The sequence below is a fragment of the Hypanus sabinus genome, chromosome 4, assembly GCF_030144855.1.
Source record: "Hypanus sabinus isolate sHypSab1 chromosome 4, sHypSab1.hap1, whole genome shotgun sequence".
Taxonomy (NCBI): domain Eukaryota; kingdom Metazoa; phylum Chordata; class Chondrichthyes; order Myliobatiformes; family Dasyatidae; genus Hypanus; species Hypanus sabinus.
This window is the reverse complement of record NC_082709.1, coordinates 74,777,901-74,798,642: the sequence shown is the minus strand read 5'-3', so window position 1 is coordinate 74,798,642 and position 20,742 is coordinate 74,777,901. Positions and strand designations below refer to the sequence as shown.

The window sequence follows — 20,742 nt, the reverse complement described above, 5'->3', positions numbered from 1 at the left end:
TATATGCATCACTTAAATAAGTGCTTAAGATTTCAGTTAACTTTTCCCTCCTATCTGAAAACTTGAGGGAATCACAGGTCTGTTGTATTAGAATCAATCTTAAGGAGATGTCAAAAATCTCACAACCCCATTGTGACTATAATGTCGGGTTATAACCCCGAAACAAACAATCATCCGGTACTTTAAACTTTTGTCTGCTTCTTGTCCGACAACATATATCAGACAAATGAGAAAATCTGCAGATGCTGGAAATTCAAGCAACACCCACACAATGCTGGAGGAACTCAGCAGGCCAGGCAGTATCTATGGAAAAGAGTACAGTTGATGTTTCTGGCCAAAACCCTCCTGCCAAAGAGTTCTGGCCCAAAACGTCAACTGTGCTGTAACTTATATCGGATTTTGGGTTTCTTCAGTAATTTATACTGGCCCCTCAGGTTGCACAACCATGAGCATTTTAACCTGATCCACCACAAGTAAAAATAAGATACAGCCTCCACTCACTCTTAACCTCCTTTTAAACTATATACTGAAGTTATTTATTCTCGGACAGTTGAGGAATGGAGCAAGTTGTTTTACCTCCCTGATACACGATTCAAACTTCCTTTCTTTGTTCAGTTTTCTTCAAGTAATTATCCTATGTTCGGGTGCCAAATTGTTGCTATTTTCTGATCCTTAGGGTTCTTCTGGGAGTCGAGAATGGTGAGCAGTCTTAATTCTTAACAATTGTTTATTTTAAAGTTTAAACAAACAAAGAGCTGAGAAGTGAAGCAGAGAAGAATGAACAACAAAGAAGGCAAAGATAAAAGATCGATCTCTGTAAAATCCATCACCTTTATAATCTAGATAAGAGAAATTTCTTAGATAAGATAAACCAATCTCTGGTTGCACAATTATATCATATACGTAATGTGCTAATACTTAGCCAATGAAAAATGAGAACGGTGATAAATTCTTAGTTTAACTCCTGTACCGCTTTCTGTCAGTAAGTGGGGACAAACCACCACATACTGTGCAAAATACACAAGTTTGTTAAAAAAGGACAAATTCTGATTAAAGTAAACTTTAGTAAATGTACATATGATTTAACTACAACTATAGTATTACATTAATTAATTTAATATCTTATAGCAAGTATTTTAAAAACAGTGATTTCCAACACTACCTGTTGTTTTAGAGAAGTATGGACTTGAACCCTGAGGGCTGTCTGTTTGTCAATATTCCTTAGTGCTCTACCAATTATATGTGTCCTATCCTTATTTCCTATAGTGCATCACTTTCAGCTCGGGTTTAAATGCCACTTCCTATGTTTAACTTTCCATCTGATCCTTATTCAATTTAGACAACCTTCATCATTATCTACAGCACCACAAGTTCCTGTGTAATTTGCATTCATAAGATCAGAAGATTTTGGGACAGAATTAGGTCATTCAGCCCCCATTCCATCATGGCTGTTTTATTATCTCTTTCAACCGCATTCTCCTTCATTCTCCCCTTAACCTTTGATGCCCTTAGTATTTACCTTTGCATGAAATATAGTTTGACTATGTTTAGTCATTAGAGCTTTATTTTCATTGTTCAGGACAACAAATTGCAATGCTACTCCAGTGCAAAACAACACACTGGCAATTCAATTACTAAAAACACAATGACGACATTTAAAATAACAACTGATTTATTTAGAATGCCATCTAAGTTTCAACTAAGTTAAAAACAAGCATCTCTAAAATGAAGAGAAACAGTGCCTGTGCCATTGATGTTGTTCATGACAATGTTATAAAATACATTGATTAAATATAAAATAGCTTCGAGAATTAAAAAAACAGCTTTGAAATCAAAGGAAGGTAACTGCCCCATTTAAATCCAAATATTGCACATGTCTGTGTATTGCACTTGGAGATAGTCCATAGTGTCTATGAATTATGGGTAGGTGGGGGGTGCATTGTTCAGATGCATGACAGTCCCAGACAAAAAGCTGCTTTTCAGTCTGGATGTCTGTGCAGAGATCTTTCTCTATCTCCTGCTGGATGGTAGGAGATTGAACAGGTGATTACTGGCCTGGGATGAACCCACCGTGATGTTGTGAGCATGCTGTAGACAGTGTGAGTTATAGGTGGCTTCCATATCTGGTAGTTGTGTCCTAGTGATGATCTGTACAGTTCTGATTACTATTTGAAGTGCTTTCTGGTCAATTTTGTTGCAGCTAGTGTACCATACTGTCATTCAATAGGTCAGTATGCGTAGTGGCGCATCAGTAAAAGTTCACCAGTAGTTTTTTGGGCAGATTTGCTCTCTGTAAACTCCCAAGTTCACACAGGCGCTGCTGGGTCTTCTTTACTATCAAAGAGGTTTCAGTGGTCCAAGAGAGCTCCTCTGTGACGTTCACTCCCAAGAACTTAAAGCTGGAGACCCTTTCCACTGCTTCACTGTTTGAGGAGTGGAGCTTTTTCACACTACCTTGATTTGCTGAAGTCGATAATTATTTATTTTTTTTATATTTGAGTAAAAGGTAATGATTATCGCACCATTCAGTTTTCGCACCTCTTTATATGCTGTTTTATTATTTGTAATTCAGCACTTTGGTGTTGTCTGCAAATTGGAGGATGGAGATGGTGGTATAGGCAGAGTTACAATTGTGAGTAAGAAGAGTGTAACGGGGTGGACTTGATACACATCCCTGCGGTGCACTGGAGTTCACTGTCAGGGAGATTGATGTGTACTTGTCCAGTCTGAGTGTCTGGGTGCAATTGGTAAGGAAATCCAGAATCCAGCTGCAAATTGATGTATTGAGTTCCAGATTGTCAGCTTGTTGGGGAGTATGGTGTTGAACGCAGAACTGTAGTAACTAAGAAGTATTCTGGTGTAGGTGTCCTTTTGCTCCAGCTATTCCAGTACAATACGGAGAGCAATGGAGGAGGTGTCTGCGGATGATCTCTTTGCCTTATAGGCAAACTGGTGCTGGTCAGAGTAGCAGGGTGGTGTTCATAACAGGGGACATAACCAGTCTCTCCAGGCACTTAGCAACTATGGAGGTAAGTGCAACTGGTCTGCAGTTTTTGAGGCATGTTGGGGTTGGTGTGATGATTGATGTTTTAAAGTATGCAAGGACTGCAATAAGGGACAAAGAGGGGTTATAGATTTCAGTAGAAGCCTCTGCCAACTGGTCAGCGTAGTCCCTGGGTACACTGTCTGGTTCAATTTCTCAGCGTAGTCCCTGGGTACACTGTCTGGTTCAATTTCTCAGCTTAGTCCCTGGGTACACTGTCTGGTTCAACTGCTCAGCGTAGTCCCTGGGTACACTGTCTGGTTCAACTGCTCAGCGTAGTCCCTGGGTACACTGTCTGGTTCAACTGCTCAGCGTAGTCCCTGGGTACACTGTCTGGTTCAACTGCTCTGTGTTATTGATACTGCAGAGAGTGCATCTCACGTTCTGTGCTCAGTGTCCTCCTCAGGTGTTGAGGCCTTTGTCACTGTTGTCCCTGCCAAACTGAGCAAAGAAGTTCAGTTTCTCAGCTAGTGTGGCATCACTGTTTGCAGGGCAGGAGATCTTTCCTTTATAGTCAGTGATGAACCTGATGTCTTCCCACATGCATCGGGGGTTGGTGGCATTATTGAAGTGTGTCTTTTTGTTGTTTGTATCTGTCCTTGTGATTTTAATGTCTCTCCTAAGGTTTGACTTGGCTTCACTGTATGCTTCAGCATCGCTGGATCTGTAAACAGCATCTCGAGTTCTGCGCAGGTTCTGGACTTTGTTGTTCATCCATGGCTTCTGATCGGGAGCACATGAATATTTTTATTGCTGGTGACATTGTCTACATAGTATTTGATACAGTGCATGACGAATCATGCGTTACTTGGCATGCAAACAGGTTGTAGTCTGTGCGCTCAAAGCAGTCCTGAAGCAGTGAAACAACTCCCTCAGGCCATTCTGTCACTGACTTGGTAATTGGTTTTGCATTCCTTTTTACTGTTTTATAGGTTGGGTTTAGAAATAAAAACAGATGGTTGGACAGGTGAGAACATGACAAAGCCCTGTATGCACCTGCAATATTGGTGTAAACCTGATCCAGTCTATTGTTGCCCCTTGTGGGCATTTCACATTCCTGCAAAAATGTAGGGAATACTGTCTAAAGGCTGTCTTGATTGAAATCACCAGCTAAGTTGAAGGTGCCATCAGGCTAGGCAGACATTAATAGCATCATGTAACTACTAATGCTAACTTAGTGTTGGCTCGTGGTGGAATGTTGACCACTGGATGCACTTTAGCATGAGATATTCCAGTTTGGGACATCAGTGACCATCTGGAACAGACAGGAGCTCTGGGTCAGAGTACCTGCACCAGACATTGTTAACATGAATCCATAAGCCACCACCTGAATCTTGCATTCTGTCAGCTCGGTAGGCCAGATGCCTTGCTGGCTCAATAGCTGCGTCAGGTGCATTTTGAGCCAGCCAGGTTTCAGTGAAGATCATTACACAGCCGTTGAGTAAATTCCTTTTGTATGGTAAGTTTCAGTCTGATTTCATCCATTTTATTAGCGATCTATCAGGTGTTTTCATGGAAAACGCTTGGAAGTAGAATCTTGAAAAGTGTAGCTTTTAGCTTAGCACTGTTCCAGGCTCACCTGCCACCTTTCTGCTTCCTCTCGTTGTGCTGTCTGCAGCATCTCCCGGCTGGTGCTTGTGCCTGGCTTCCCCAGTGTTATGGCAATCTCTGATGGTATGTGTTCTGTCAGAATAAGCTGAGATTTCTTAATGTTCTTCATACACTTGATAATGATAGTCAGAAATTGCTGTCGGCTATATCTTAGAAAGTTTGCTTGAAACTGCTGTGACTATGAGTGCCACCATCTCCATAGCCAATAACTTGGCCTCCAGCCATCTGTGGCAATGAATTTCACAGATTCACCACCCTCTGACAAAAGAAATTCCTCCTCAGCTCTGTTATGAAGGAACGTCCTTCTATTCTGAGGCTGTGCCCTCTGGTCCTAGAGTACCCCACTATAGGAAACATCCTCTCTGTGTCCACTCTATTTAGGCTTTTCAATATTTGAAAGCTTTCAATAAGATTTCCCCCCCCCCCCCCATTCTTCAGTGAGTTCTGGGCCAGAGCCATTAAATACTTTTCATATGTTAATCCTTTCATTTTCGGGATTATTTTTGTGAACCTCAACTGGACCCGCTCCAATGCCAGCACATCCTGGGGTGGAGTAAATCTGGTCTAGTGGATTTATCTACCATCAAACTTTTCAGCTTCCCAGGCACCTTCGTATTTGCAACTACACTCATTTCTGCTGCCCCCTGACACTCAAATTTCTGGCATCTTCCACAGTGAAGATTAATGCAAGAGGTCACTGAGGTCCTTTGGCCCATCTAGTCCATGCTGAAAATATCTGGAAAAGTCTTTGGTATCTGTGTTATATTATTTGCTCACATAACTTTATATTTCATCTTTTATTTCCTAATTTTTTAGTTGCTTTCTGTTGGTTTTTAAAAGCTTCCCAGCCCTCTAACTTACCACTAATTTTTGCTATATTATATTCCTTCTCTTTTATGCTGCTTTTGCCTTCCCTTGTCAGCCATGGTTATCTCATCCTTCTTTTTGAATGTTTCCCCTACTTTGTTATGTATTGATCCTGATGCTTCTGAATTGTTTCCAGAAACTCCAACCTTTGCTGTTTTGCTGACATCCCTGTTGGTGTCCCCTTCAAATCAACCTTGGTCAGCTCTTCTCTCATGCTTCTGTAATTCCCTTTACCCCATGGTGACACTGATACATCTAATTTTATCTTTTCTCTCTCAAACTGCAGGTGAATTCTATCATATTATGATCACTGCCTCCTAATGCTTCCTTTACCTTAAGTTCTCAATCTTACTAATCATATCTCCTATATTCGCATCCTCAAAGGTTCCAAAGGTACACTTAATGTCAAAGAAATGTATACAATATACATCCTGAAATGGTTTTTCTTCGCAAGCATCCACAAAGACAGAGGATTGCCCCAAAGAATGAACGACAATTAAATGTTAGAACCCCAAAGACCCCTCCAGCTCCTCTCCCTCCCATGCATAAGCGGCAGCAAGCAACAGTTTCCCCTCTCGCCACTGGCAAAAAAAAGCATCGGCACCCGCCACTGAGCATTCAAGCATGAGCAAAGCAACAGCAAAGACACAGACTTGCAGTTACCCCAAAGATTTTGTGTTTTACTCGGTACTCAACATAACGCAGGCTCGCTCTCTCCCTAATAAGGGAGAATGAGGTCTTTTCGTTTTCACTGAGCGGGAGATATAATAAACAACTAGCTGGTTTATGATGTTAAAAATATGTTATGTCGCTTTTTTCGAGCTCTGTGCCCAAAGATCTGGGCACACAAGCTGTAGGTATTCCAACTCCCCCGACGACACACGGGTCTCCTGCCTTGACACCCACCTTTGATCCACTCCTCTCCTGAGCCCTGAGATCCTAGGCCTCCAAGGCCGAACCGTTGACGTGCTGAACAACAACGGCCGGTTATGAAACTCCAGGAGTGGGTCCCATTCCCGCAAAGAACCGTAGTCAGTGTGCAACTCCAAGTCAAGGTCTTCAAAAACAAAAACCCTGAAAGGGGAAAATAAAGATATTAAAGATGGAAATAGAGCTGTTTCCAAAGATGCAAGCAAAGGAGTTGCTATTTAGTGCCATCATCACTCTGCTGTGCTCCTAGTTGTTAATGTATATGTTTAACAGCAAAGGTGATACCATATGTGAAACTATAATAAAACTGAGAATAGAGATGTCATTGCTGTAAGAATTAACAAATAGAAAACTGTGCAAGAAATGGTGAAGTGCTGCAGACACATCATGTACATTCAGTGCTCCCACTTGGAATCAGGTGTCTCAGTATATGACTTTTATTGTTCCAGATGGGAGAAAGATGGCCAAGTGAGTCAAGAAGTTTGGGAAAAGGCTGGACAGCAAGGTCTTCTAGGAGTCAGTACACCTGAAGAACATGGTGGGCTCGGTGGTGATATACTTTCTGCTGCTGTGGTATGGGAAGAACAGTAAGTATGTTATGTGTAATAATGGCTGAGAATAAGGAATGTTTGCTACTGTTTATACTGATCTACAATAGCTGTAAATTGAGTGCCAAATTTGCCTTTTTGCACACAGCTCGAATATTATTGGGAAATTGTTTCAGCCTTCACATCAACGTCTCTGCAAAAGTACATCTGTTAGTTCTGTTAGTAATCTGTTATTTATGGTTATTTCTGTCAAAAAGCTTGTATGGTCATAGTAGACCCTCTGGTTTTCATTATCAAGCTAAATAGGTAAACTGGTTTATTATTGTCACGTAGTCACTTCATCAGGTACACTTGTACACCTGCTCATTAAAGCGAATGTCTAATCAGCCACTCAATACATAAAAGCATGCAGACAAGGTCCAGACATTCATTTGTTGTTCAGGCCAAACATCAGACTGGGGAAGAAATGTTATCAGAATCAGGTTTAATATCACTCGTGAAATATGTTGTGAAGTTTGTTAACTTTGCGACAGCAATGGAATGCAATACATGATAAATATAGGGTAAAAGGCATGTGTGTGTGTGTGCATATGTGTGTATAAATGTATCTTAAATAATTAATTTACGATATTAGTGCAAAAACAAATTTGAATACAATTTGTGAGGTAGTGTTCATGGGTTCAATGTCCATTTTTGAAATCAGATGGCAGAGGGGAAGAAGCTGTTTCTGAATTGCTGAGTGTGTGCCTTCAGGCTTCTGTACCACCCTCCTGATGTTAACAATGAGAAGAGGGCATGTCAAGTTGGTCGAAGCAGTCTTGAGGAGGACTTTGTAGAATGCATATGTGACAGCTTTCTTGAAAAGCATGTTACTGAATCTACAAGGGAACGTCGTGCTATCTTGGATCTGGTCCTGTGCAATGAGACAGGTAACATTTGTGATCTTGTAGTTGGGGATCCTCTTGGAAAGAGTGATCACAGTATAACTGAATTTCTCATACAAATGGAGGGTGCAATAGTTTTATCTAAAACCAGTACATTATACCTATACAAGGAAGACTACAACGGGGTGAAGGAGGAGTTGGATAGCGTAGACTGGAAACACAGGCTATCTAGTGGGACGGTTGAGGAGCAGTGGAAGACTTTCAAAGAGATTTTTCACGGTGCCCAAGAAAAGTATATTCCAGTTAAAAGCAAGGACAGTAAGGGTGGGCAGAGCCAGCCATGGTTAGCTAAGGAAATAAATGAAGGCTTCAAACTAAAGCTCGTACGTACAAAGTCACCAAGACAAGAGGGAAACTGGAAGACTGGGAAAACTTTAAAAAGCAACAAAGAACCATTAAGCAAGCAATAAAGAAAGGGAACATAGATTATGAAAATAGACTAACACAAAATATCAAAACAGATAGTAAAAGTTTTTATAATTATATGAAGCAAAATAGGGTGGCCAAGGTGAATATCGGTCCCTTGGAGGACGAGAAGAGGGAATTGATATTGGGTAATGAGGAAATGGCTGAGGCTTTGAATGACTATTTTGTATCTGTTTTCATGGTGGAGGACACATTTAACATGCTAAAGAGAGATGATGTGGATGCAATGGGAGGTGAAGACCTTCATACAATAACTATTATTAAAAAGGTAGTGCTGAACAAACTAGTGGGCCTAAAGATAGACAAGTCCCCTGGTCCTGATGGAATGTATCCCAGGGTACTGAAAAAAATGGCAGAGGTTATAATTTAGACTTGGGTGACAATTTACCAAAATTCTCTGGACACTGGGCAGGTCCCGGTGGACTGGAAGAAGGCGAATGTCATGCCTCTGTTCAAAAAAGAATGTAGGCAAAAGGCAGATAACTATAGGCCAGTTAGTTTAACATCTGTAGTTGAGAAAATGCTTGAAGCTATCATTAAAGAAGAAGCTATTATTATAGAAGAAAAAGAAAGAAATGGATTCATCAGGCAGACACAGTATGGATTCAGCAATGGCGGGTATTGTTTGACAAACATACTGGAGGTCTTTGAGGATATAACGAGCACGGTGGATAGAGGAGAACAGATGGACATTATTTTACTTGGATTTCCGGAAGACATTTGATAAGTTGCTACATAGAAGACTTATCCATAAGATAAGGATGCATAGAGTTGGGGGTGATGTATTAGCATGGATAGAAAATTGGTTAATCAATACAAAGCAGAGAGTTGGGGTACATGGGTGTTTCTCTGGTTGGCAATGAGTGGTGAGTGGTGTGCCACAGGGGTCGGTACTGGGTCAACAACTGTTCATGATATATATGTTAATGATTTGGGAGAGGGGACCGAGTGTAATGTATCTAAGTTTGCTGATGACATTAAATTGAGTGGAAAAGCAAATTGTGCTGAGGATACGGAGAGTCTGCGGAGAGATATAGCTAGGTTAAGTGAGTGGGCAAGGGTCTGGCAGGTGGAGTACAATGTTGATAAATGTGAGGTCATCCACTTTGGAAGGAAAAATGGAAGGTCAGATTATTATTTAAATGATAAAAGATTGCAGCATGCTGCTGTGCAGAAGGTCTTGAGAGTGCTTGTGCATGAATCGCGAATGGTTAGTTTGCAGGTGCAGCAGGCTATCAAGGCACACGGGATGTTGGTCTGTGCTAGAGGGATTGAATTTAAGAGCAGGGACGTTATGCTGCAACTGTATTGGGTACTGTGAGGCCACTTCTGGAGTACTGCATGCAGTTTTGGTCTCCTTACTTGAGGAATGATATACTGGCTTTGGATGTGGTGCAGAGGAGGTTCACCAGGTTGATTCCAGAGATAAGGGTGTTAAACTACGAGGAGAGATTGAGTCACCTGGGACTGTACATACTGTAATTCAGGAGGATGAGAGGAGATCTTATAGAAACATAGAATCGTGAAAAGGATAGTAAGATTGAGGCAGGAAAGTTGGCTCCATTGCTAGGTGAGACTAGAACTAGGGGACATAGCTCAAGATTCAGGGGAGTAATTTTAGGACGGAGATTAGGAGGAACTGATTTTCCCAAAGAGTAGTGAATCTGTGGAATTCTCTGCCCAATGAAGCAGTGGAGGCTACCTCAGTAAATATATTTAAGACAAAGTTGGATAGATTTTTGTATAGTAGGGAAATTAAAGGTTATGGGAAAAGGCATCTAGGTGAAGAGGAGTACGTGGCCAGATGAGCCATAATTTTATTGAATGGCGGAGCAGGCTTGATAGCCAGATGGCCTATTCCTGCTATTTCTTATGTATTTTTGTTCTGGGTGGTGAGGGGTCTTTGATGGTGGAAGCTACTTTTCTGAGGCAATACTCCTTGAAGGTGTCTTGGATATGACGGAGACTAGTACCCATGATGGAGCTGACTGATTTTATAACTCTGCAGCTTACTTTGATCCTGTGCAGTAGCCCCCCCCCCCCCCCACCCCTTGCCCCATACTAGATGGTGATATAGCCAGTCAGAAGGCTCTTCACGGTACATCTGTAGAAGTTTTCGAGTGTTTTAGGTGACAAACCAAATCTCCTCAAACACCTGATGAATTCTAGCTGCAGTCTTGCCACCTTTATAGCTGCATCGAAATGTTGGGACCAGGTTAGATCCTCAGAGATATGCTAGCAAGATAATGCTAAAGATCATGCAAGCAAGACTCCAGCAATATATGGAACAAGAACTGCCAGATATACAAGCTGGTTTTAGATGAGGCAGAGGCACCAGAGACCAAATTGCTTACCTACACTGGATATGGAGAAATCGAGGAAATTCCAGGAAAGTATTTATGTTTTATTGACCACTTTAAAGCCTTCGGCAGTGCGGACAATAATAAACTGTGAAAAATCCTTGAAGAACTGGGGATACCTGGATATCTAATCTGCCTTTTGAGAAACTTGTACAAAGATCAAGGAACAACAGTTGGAACTGAACATGGAACAGTAAACTAGTTCAAGATTGGGAAAGGAGTATGACAAGGCTGCATACTGTCACCCTAATCTATATGCTGAACCCATCACGAGGAATGCTGGTCTAGAGGACTCAAATGTTGGAATCAAAGTTGTTGGACAAAATATTAACAGCCTCAGATATGCAGATGACACTACTCTAATGGCTGAAAGTGAGGAGCATCTGAGGAAGCTTCTAATCAAAGTAAAAGAAGAAAGTGCAAAAGCTGGCTTGTTGCTCAATATTAAGAAAACCCAAGATTATGTCGACCAGCCCTATTAATTCCGTGGTAATAAATGGAAAGGAAGTAGAGGCAGTGATGGATTTTGTCTTCCTCAGTTCAAAAATTTCTACAGATGGTAACTGCAGCCATGAAATTAAACAGTGCTTACTTCTGGGGAGAGCAGCGATGGCCAATTTAGAAAATACTGAAGAGCAGAGACATAATATTGTCTACGAAGATCCGTATAGTCAAGTCTATGGTATTTCCAGTTGTGATGTATGTCTGTGAGAGCTGGACTATTAACAAAAGAAGCAACGCCTTTGAACTTGGATGCTGGAGGAAAATGTTAAGAGTTTGATGGACAGCAAGAAGATCCAAGTCAGTTCTTGACAAAGTACAGCCAGACTGCTCACCAGATGGCTTGATTATGAGACAAAAGCTCAAATATTTTGGCCATATCATGAGGAGACAGGATTCCTTGGAGAAGACTCTCATGTTAGTTAAAAAAGAAGGTAAAAGAAGGAGAGGGCAACAGGCTATGATGGATAGATAATATTGCGCAGACAATGCGTATCACCTTGGGGGATCTTAGAGAGACGGGTTCCAACAAGAAGAGTTGGTGTGCAGGAGTCCATGAGGTCACAAAGAGTTGGACTCAATGACTGAACAACAGATTTGAGCTATGCCTAGCCACACTGTCATGGGACAGTAGAGCGGTGGGCTAAGTATGTACATCTCTGAGATGTGCTAGTGTTGATAGACAGTGAGGTGGAGATGTTATTACCAATCTGCGCATGTTGTGGTCTTCTGGTTAGCAAGTGGAGGATCCAGTTGCAGAGTGAGGTACAGAGGCCCAGGTTCTGTAGCTTTTCAATCAGGACTTTAGGAATAATCTACATGACTTTGACCATGGATTGATTGTTGATGCCTGTCAGGGTGCTTTGAGTATCTCAGTAACTGCTGATCTTCTATGATTTTCATACACAACAGTCTTTAGAGTTTACAGAGAAACAAAAAGCATCCAGTGAGTGGAAGCACCTTGTTAATTTGAGGGGTTAGAAGAGAATGGCCAGACTGGTTCAAGCTGACACAAAGGTGACAGTAAATCAAATAACCATATTTTACGACAGTGGTGTGCAGAAGAACATTTCTGAATGCATAACATATTGAACTTTGAAGTGGATGGCTACAGCAGAAAATCATGAACATGCACTCAGTGGCAAGGGTAAAAGGACTCTGATGGCAGTTGTATATGGGCCTCCAAACAGTAGCCAGGATGTGGATTGCAAATTACAGCAGGAGATAGAAAAGGCTTTGTTAGAAAGGCAATGTCATGATAATTGTTAGGGATTTTAACATGATTGGGCAAGCCAGGCCAGTACTGGACCTCAAGAGAGAGAAGTTGTAGAATGTCAAAGGGATGGCGTTTCAGAACAGCTTGTTGTTGAGCCCACTAGGGGATTGGCTGTGCTGGTTTGGGTGTTGTGCAATAACCCAGAGGTGATAAGAGAATTTAAGGTTATGGAACCCTTGGGAAACAGTGATCACAATATGATCGAGTTCACTTTGAAACTAAATTCCAATGTGTCGGTATTTCAGTGGAATAAAGGAAATTACAATGGCATGAGAGGAGAACTGGCCAAAGTTGACTGGAAAGGTACCCTAGCAGGATGGACAGCAGAGCAGCAATGGTTGGAGTTTCTGCAAAAAAAAATGAGGGAAGTGCATGACAGATATATTCCAAATAAGAAATTTTTGAATGGAAGAAGAGCACTTCCATGGCTCACAAGTGAAGTCAGAGCCAGAGTAAAAGCAAAAGAGAGGGCATGCAAGGAAGCCAAAGCTAGTGAGAAGATAGAGGATTTGGAAGCTTTTAAAAATTTGCAGAAGGAAACTAAGAAAGTCATCAGGAAGGAAAGGATGAATTATGAAAGGAAGCTAGTGACTAATATCAAAGAAGAAACTAAAAGCTTTTTTAAGTGTATAAAGGGTAAAGGAGAGTTGGTAGATATAGGACCAGTAGAAAATGACGTCAGAGATACTGCAATGAGAAACACACAGATGGCAGAGGAACATTGGAATCAGTCTCCACAGTGGAAGACATCTGCAGTATACCGGACATTCAAGAGTGTCAGGGAAGTGAAGTTTGTGCAGTGAAAATTACAACTGAGAAGATGCTCAGGAAGCTTAATGGTCTGAGGGTGGATAAATCTCCTGGACCTGATAGAATGTACTCTCTGGTTCTGAAGGAAATAGCTAGAGAGATTGCGGAGACATTAACAATAATCCTTCAAGAATCGATAGATTAAACATAGAAAAAAGTACAGCACAATACAGGCCTTTCAGCCCACATTGTTGTGCCAAACATGTATTTAACTTAGAAATTACCTAGGGTTACCCACAACCCTCTATTTTTCTAAGCTCCATTTACCTATCCAGTAGTCTCTTACAAGACCCTATCATATTCGCCTCCACCACCGTCGCCAGCAGCCCATTCCACGCACTCACCACTCTGCCTAAAAAAACTTGCCCTTGACATCTCCTCTGTACCTTCTTCCAACCACCTTAAAACTGTGCCCTCTCGTGTTAGCCATTTCAGCCCTGGGAAAAAGCCTCTGACTATCCACACTATCAATGCCTCTCATCATCTTATACACCTCTATCAAGCCACCTCTCATCCTCTGTTGCTCCAAGGAGAAAAGGCCAAGTTCACTCAACCTATTCTCGTAAGGCATGCTCCCCAATCCAGGCAACATCCTCGTAGATCTCCTCTGCACCCTTTCAATAGTTTTCACATCCTTCCTGTAGTGAGGTGACCAGAACTGAGCACAGTACTCCAAGTGGGGTCTGACCAGGGTCCTGTATAGCTTCAATGTTACCTCTCGGCTCTTAAACTCAATCCCACGGTGTACCGTATGTCTTCTTAACCACAGAGTTAACCTGCATAACCTAATCTATCTACTGGAATGCTAAAACAGGCCCAATACAGTAAATGTCCTTCTACTGTTTCAATGACTATTCACACTGCAAATTTACCCAAAGATGTAAGTTGGAATGGTGAGGTGTGTTGTCTCTTATCCACTCCACTTTTACCTTGTACTTTATTTGTGATTGTTTGTTTAGATATTTCACTGATGATATGTCTTTTGTATATTGCTGTGTATCAAAAATCAGTCAAATATAATCCATGTTTCATTACAGTAGTAACATATTCATGATTCAGATTACTGATTCAACTCCTCAATTCTTGTATTTCAAAGAAGCAGAAAATATGATGACTATTCAATTGCGGATCTTTTCCAACCTGACAATTCTCCTGAGTATCTGCACTTCTGAAGTTTGGCCCTTAGCATATCCCTGATGTTAATTAGTAGTTATCAATTCTGGAATGCTTTGCCCCATCATTTCTGGCATTGTACTGGATGACTAGAAAATTGCAGATGTTACTCTGCTATTTAAGAAGGGTGGGAGGGAGCAAAAAGGAAACTACAGACCTGTTAAGCCTGACATCAGTGGTTGGGAAGTTGTTGGAATTGATGATTAGGGATGAGGTTGCAGAATATCTGGAGGCACATGACAAGATAGGCCAAATCCAACATGGTTTCCTAAAAGCAAAATTCTGCCTGACTAACCTACTGCAATTTTTTAAGGAAATTACAAGCAAGGTAGACAAAGGAGATGCAGTAGATGTGCTGTACGTGGATCTTCAGAAGGCCTTTGACAAGGTGCCACACATGAAGCTACTTAGCAAGATAAGAGCCCATGAAATTACAGGGGAGTTACTAACATGTGTGGAACATTGACTGATTGGCAGAAAACAGAGAGTGGGAATAAAGGGATCATATTCTGGCTGGCTGCTGGTTACCAGTGGAGTTCCACAGGGGTTGGTGTTGGGACCGCTGCTTTTTACGATGTATATCAGTGATTTGGACTATGGGATTAATGGATTTGTGGCCAAATTTGACGATGATACTAAGGTAGGTGGAGGAGCGGGTAGTGTTGAGGAAACAAAGCATGCAGAGGGATAGTTTAGGGGAATGGGCGAAAAAGTGGCAAATGAAATACAATGTTCGGAAGTGTATGGTCATGCACTTTGGTAGAAGAAATAAACGGGCAAACTATTATTTAGATGGGGAGAAAATTCAAAATGCAGAGATACAAAGGGACTCGGGAGTCCTTGTGCAGGATACCCTAAAGGTTAACCTCCAGGTTGAGTCGGTGGTGAAGAAGGCAAATGCAATGTTGGCATTCGTTTCTAGAGGTAAAGAATATAAGAGCAGGGATATGATATTGAGGCTCTGTAAGGCACTCATGAGACCACACTTGGAGTATTGTGTGTAGTTTTGGGCTCCTTATTTTAGAAAGGATATACTGACCTTGGAGAGGGTTCAGAGAAGATTCATGAAAATGATTCCAGGAATGAAAGGGTTACTGTATGAAGAACATCTGGCAGCTCTTGGGCTGTATTCCCTGGAGTTCAGGTGAATGAGGGGGGGATCTCATAGAAACGTTCCAAATGTTAAAAGGCCAGAACAGATTAGATATGGCAAAGTTATTTCCCATGGTAGGGGAGTCTAGGACAAAAGGGTACGACTTCAGGATTGAAGGACATCCACTTAGAACAGAGATGTGGAGAAATTACTTCAGTCAAAGGTTGGTAAATCTGTGGAATTTGTTGCCACGAGCGGCTGTGGAGAAGTCATTGGTGCATTTAAGGCAGAGATAGATAAATTCTTGATTAGCCAGGGCATCAAAGGGTATGGGGAGAAAGTAGGGGAGTGGGGATGACTGGAAGAATTGGATCAGCCCATGATTGAATGGAGGAGTAGACTCGATGGGCCAAATGGCCTGCTTCTGCTCCTAATACTATGGTCTTATCTCCCTTGTTCTGCCATTATGCCAGTTTCATTAGGATTATGGTAGGGCTTGCTGGGTGCAGCATCAGACAGGTAATATGTGAAGCCGCAATTGAGGACAATATGCACACTAAATCATTAAAACGACTTTCATTAGGTAGAGCTATGCATTGCACCATCAATGCATCAGATCTGATTTCTGTGCTCTACCACATCTCGTCACAGTGGCGGTAATGAAACAGCTAAAGAAAAGAGCTGAATAAGGATAGGGAAGGAGAAAAAGTCTCTCCAGACAGATTAGCTGCAACTCACCTTCCATCAGCTGGCAACACCACCAGGTTTATTACCAAGTCTCTTTTGGTCCCCATCTGATCAAACAAACTCCCCTTCTCTTCTTCCCTTCCTTTAACTTAAGTTAAAACTTAAAACTTTTCCTAGTTTTAATGAAAGGACATTGACCCAAACATGGATGTTGTTTGACCTGCTGAGTATTTTCATTATTTTTTGTTTGTTGTGTTACGAACCCCGTAACTGGGTATCTTACCAGCAAAGATAGGAGTATCCGTTGAAGTCTGATGATACTATTTTTAACAGCATTTATTAGTAAAAATACACAAAAATAATATCAATGCAAATATACAGATAATATACGTCATCAATACTAAACCTAAAAGTGTGGGTATAATAATAATCAATAAGAAATAAGCTTTATCGTTGTCTAGGGGATAATGAATTGTCCGATGGAAATGGAAAGTTCAGCTCAGTTCATGCAGGCTGCGGTAGTTGTTGATCACTGTGTTGCAATTGTTAGAGAGAGAGAGAGAGAGAGAGAGATTAACAGCTATTGACTTGCCAACTTTCCCTTTACGATCTTGATCCGTCGTTGTGGCCATTCACGTATGACCCCTCTGTCCTTTAGCTAGACCGTTCCATGGAGGACTCGTCACCCAGGCAAGGGTAGACACATACACAAGCCCCCCACTGGTCTCATAGCGTCTCTCCTGGTGCGTCTGAGGGGTGTTTCCCCGGACCCTACTTTTATCCCCACTCACGGGGTTTCAGGTGTCAATCAGGTTGGGATGATGCAACACATCAACCAGACCACTCTGGTTGCCCCCTGAGGGGTTTCAATGAATAGAACAGTACTCAATACACAATTCCTTCTCCAAGAGACAGTAGCAATAATCAGTGGCTCCGTTCCGCTTTTGTTAGAAGGAGACATTCCACCTTTGTGTATCCCTGTGTTGTCTCTCTCTCATTACTGACATGAGCTGTTTATCTCTCTCATTTCCTTGGTATCAGACCCGAAATAATAGCGGTTTTGCGATTCTCAAAAAGGAGGGGGGCGACTTTGCACCCTTCTGCCCATCAGAGTTGCTCCTCATTCTTAACACCCCCATCCTTCTAAGAATTTTCACCCAAAAAGGGGAAAATTAACTAATACAGAGTCTTACAGAATTTCAGAATCTGAGAGTTTTCACTACAGAGTAATACAGTTATACATTCAATTTAGCATCTAGATAAACAGTCAGCGAGTACATTATCACTTCCTTTAGTATCTTAATATCTTGTACCTTAAATTCCTGCAGCATCAGACTCCAATTTAATAACCACTTATTTTTTTATTCCTTTTCTTCAGCAAAAACAAAACTAAAGAGTTGTGATCTTAAGTATATTATACAAAATGTGAACCAATACATGTGTGATTATTCTGTAGTACATTACAAAAGTTTATGCAAATACTAATCTTTATTTTACTTTTAAACTTAACAGTCAATCTTCCATGGTATTGTCTATATTATTTACATGCTTTGTCGAAATCCCTTAAAACCAGATCCTGTTATTTAAAGTGGCATTTTTTCAACCGTCACCTCTTTTCCAGTTAACTCTCACGTGGTTAGCTTGCTCACCAGTGTGGAATAGGCTTTCGCATACTCCTTTCATAGAAGTTGTTTTATCAACAATGTTTTCCAAACTTAGCCCATCTTCTGAACTTCCACACCATTCCTTATTTTTAAGCAAGTCGTTAGTTTTATCTTCAGGACCCTTCATTCTATAAGTTTTCAGGTAAACATCTGCAAGTGGTCCCTCTTTGTCCAAACAACATTTCAAATTCTGCCTCTTCACAGCACACCCTTGAATAACATTAGCGAGTGGGGCACCTTTACATTCCAAATTAAACTGTAATTGATTCGCAGGCACCTTGTTAACAAGCCATTGTTCCTTCAGCCTGGTTATGGCTTCTGACACCAATCCAGACTTTAAATTTTCTTCATTCAATTTAGGAATTATACTTTTCCCTTCTCCTTCAATAATAATATCCACATCACCACCTTTTATCTCCTCACTAACTTCTAACACACCTTCTAACACAAACAACTGGGAATTCTCACTTCCCACTAGTACCAAGGTTAACCCTTTCTTCACTGAACCAAGTCCATCTGACCCAAAAGGACTGCATTCCTTTTCAACTAAATCAGATACCTCAGACTTTTCCTGAGTTTCATTACTAGGTTCAGTACCACGTGCATCCACATCTTGAACACACTCAAACGGGACATCTGCCTCTTCCAGGCTTTCAATACCCGTCCCCTTTTCAAATTCTAAGTTCCCCTGATCCTCCCAGTTACTCTCTGGGCAACTCCCTTCCGGAATAAACTCAACCCTGTGGGTTAAAACAACCTCATCTGCTAACCCAGCAGACTCCTTCAAGGTAATGGCATCCTTTTCATCTAGGACTGCCCTTATTTCATTATCGGGAACACCTTTAAATTCTTCAACTTCTTCAGACAGTTCTGTCAAGCCAGACAGATCATCCATGTCCAACCCTGGACCTTCTAACAGCCTTATCTGTTTCTCATTTTTACTCTGTGCCTCTATAAATTTCCTCCTGGCTAAGGGTAGGTCTACCTCCTCTCCTTTACTCTCTTTCACCTCCCTATTCTCCGTTTTACCTACCACTAACCCCTCTTGGTACAGGGTTGGTAAAAACGTCTCAGCCAAATCGATACTGGACTGATTTAAACTGGTCTCTTTCTCAGCTGCCTTTTTCGACATGCTGCGAGTGATCGCACATGCGGGATAGATCTTGGAACCTAGGGGCGGGTCCTCAACACTTACAGGCTTGCTCGTCAGCTTCCTTGCTGAACACACGTCACCACCTGCTAAATCATTACCAAGAAGGACGTCCACGCCTTCTCTCGGTAATTCTGACCGTACCCCTATTTCAACTGGTCCAGATACCAGATCACAATTTATAATGATCCTATGCAAAGGCACAGCTTCTGTCCCTTTTCCTATTCCTCTCAAAACTACCTCTCCAGTCTCAGGACCAAAATCTAGTACCTTACCGAGAATCAATGACTGCTCAGCTCTAGTATCTCTCCAGATCCGCACTGGAACTGGTGTTTCTCCGTCTTTCACAGACACGGTCCCTTCTGAAATAAATTTCTCACGCCCCTCTCGTATTTTATCTATCTGGGGCTTTCTTGTCGATTTGCTGATCGACACAATACACCCTGTAGGGACTGCTGTGTTCCCTTTTCCTGTCTCCTTCCATGGAGCAAAGCACTTAGATGCAATATGACCCACCTTTCCACAATGAAAACAGGTCAAGCCAGGAACCCTCCTGCCAGCTTGCCTTTCTTCCTCCTTACCTTTACCTCTAGCTCCCGGCTGAATTTCTGCCTCAGCCAGCGGGCTTTCTCTACCGTTCCTACGGTCTTTCTGGTAACTCTTATTCGAGGATAACTTTGTCTTGTAGGTTAGGGCATATTCACCTGCGAACCTGGCAAATTCTGATATGGACTTATTCAGCTTCTTTTTCAAATACATCTGGATATCATCCGAAACACAACCTTTAAATTCCTCAATCAGAATTAGCTCCCTGAAATGCCGAAAATCCTCTTCCACCCTTTCTGCCGCACACCAACGATCCAAGAGCACACCCCTCTCATAGGCAAACTCTGCATATGTCTGATTCCACACTTTCTTTAAATCTCTGAACTTTTGTCTATATGCCTCAGGTACCAATTCGTATGCCCAAAGAATGGCCTGTTTTACTTCCTCGTAATTCTCATACTCCTCCTCCTCCACAGATAACACCGCATATGCCCGTTGTGCCTTCCCTTTTAACACACTTTGTAACAACACCACCCACTGATCTCTGAGCCACTTCTGATTCACTGCTGCCTTTTCAAAATGCAAGAAATAACTATCAACATCCGTCTCCTCGAATGGAGGTACTAACCTAAACTCCCTACTAACATTAAACCTCTCCTCTTGGTCCGCCCCTTGGATCCTTCTCTTTTGCTTTAACTTCTCCATGTCCAGCTCATGCTGTCTCTGCTTCTGCTTCTCCCTTTCCTCTGCTTCCTGCTCTTTTAACCTAATTTCATGCTCACTCTGCTTTTCAGCTCTTTCCTTCTCCTTTTCAGCTGCTTCCAGTTGCTTTAACCTAATTTCATGCTCCCTCTTCACCTCTAACTCCTTTAGCTGGAGCTCATACTCCCTTTCCTTCTGTTCCAACCTTAATTTTTCCAACTCTAACTGAGCCGTTCCAATAGCTGGTACCTTTTCAGGGGTAGGTTCCACTACCTCAGCCGAAAACACCTCCTTATTAACATAATACTGAGCTATGGCCCTCTGTATCTCCCACTTTTTCATTGATGACTTCACCTCTGTGAGTTTTAATCTTTTCACAATATTTACCGACTTTGTGGCATCCTCTAGCGC

At 41.7% G+C, this 20,742-nt stretch overlaps 1 protein-coding gene across 1 annotated transcript in view; it reads left to right on the top strand.

The window, feature by feature from the left end:
- acadl (acyl-CoA dehydrogenase long chain) overlaps positions 1–20,742 on the top strand; it is a 107,234-nt gene that overhangs the window by 22,598 nt on the left and 63,894 nt on the right. The window contains exon 3 of the mRNA XM_059967432.1: positions 6,901–7,038. Within this exon, the coding sequence (XP_059823415.1) occupies positions 6,901–7,038 (138 nt within the window). The remainder of the gene's footprint in view (positions 1–6,900; positions 7,039–20,742) is intronic.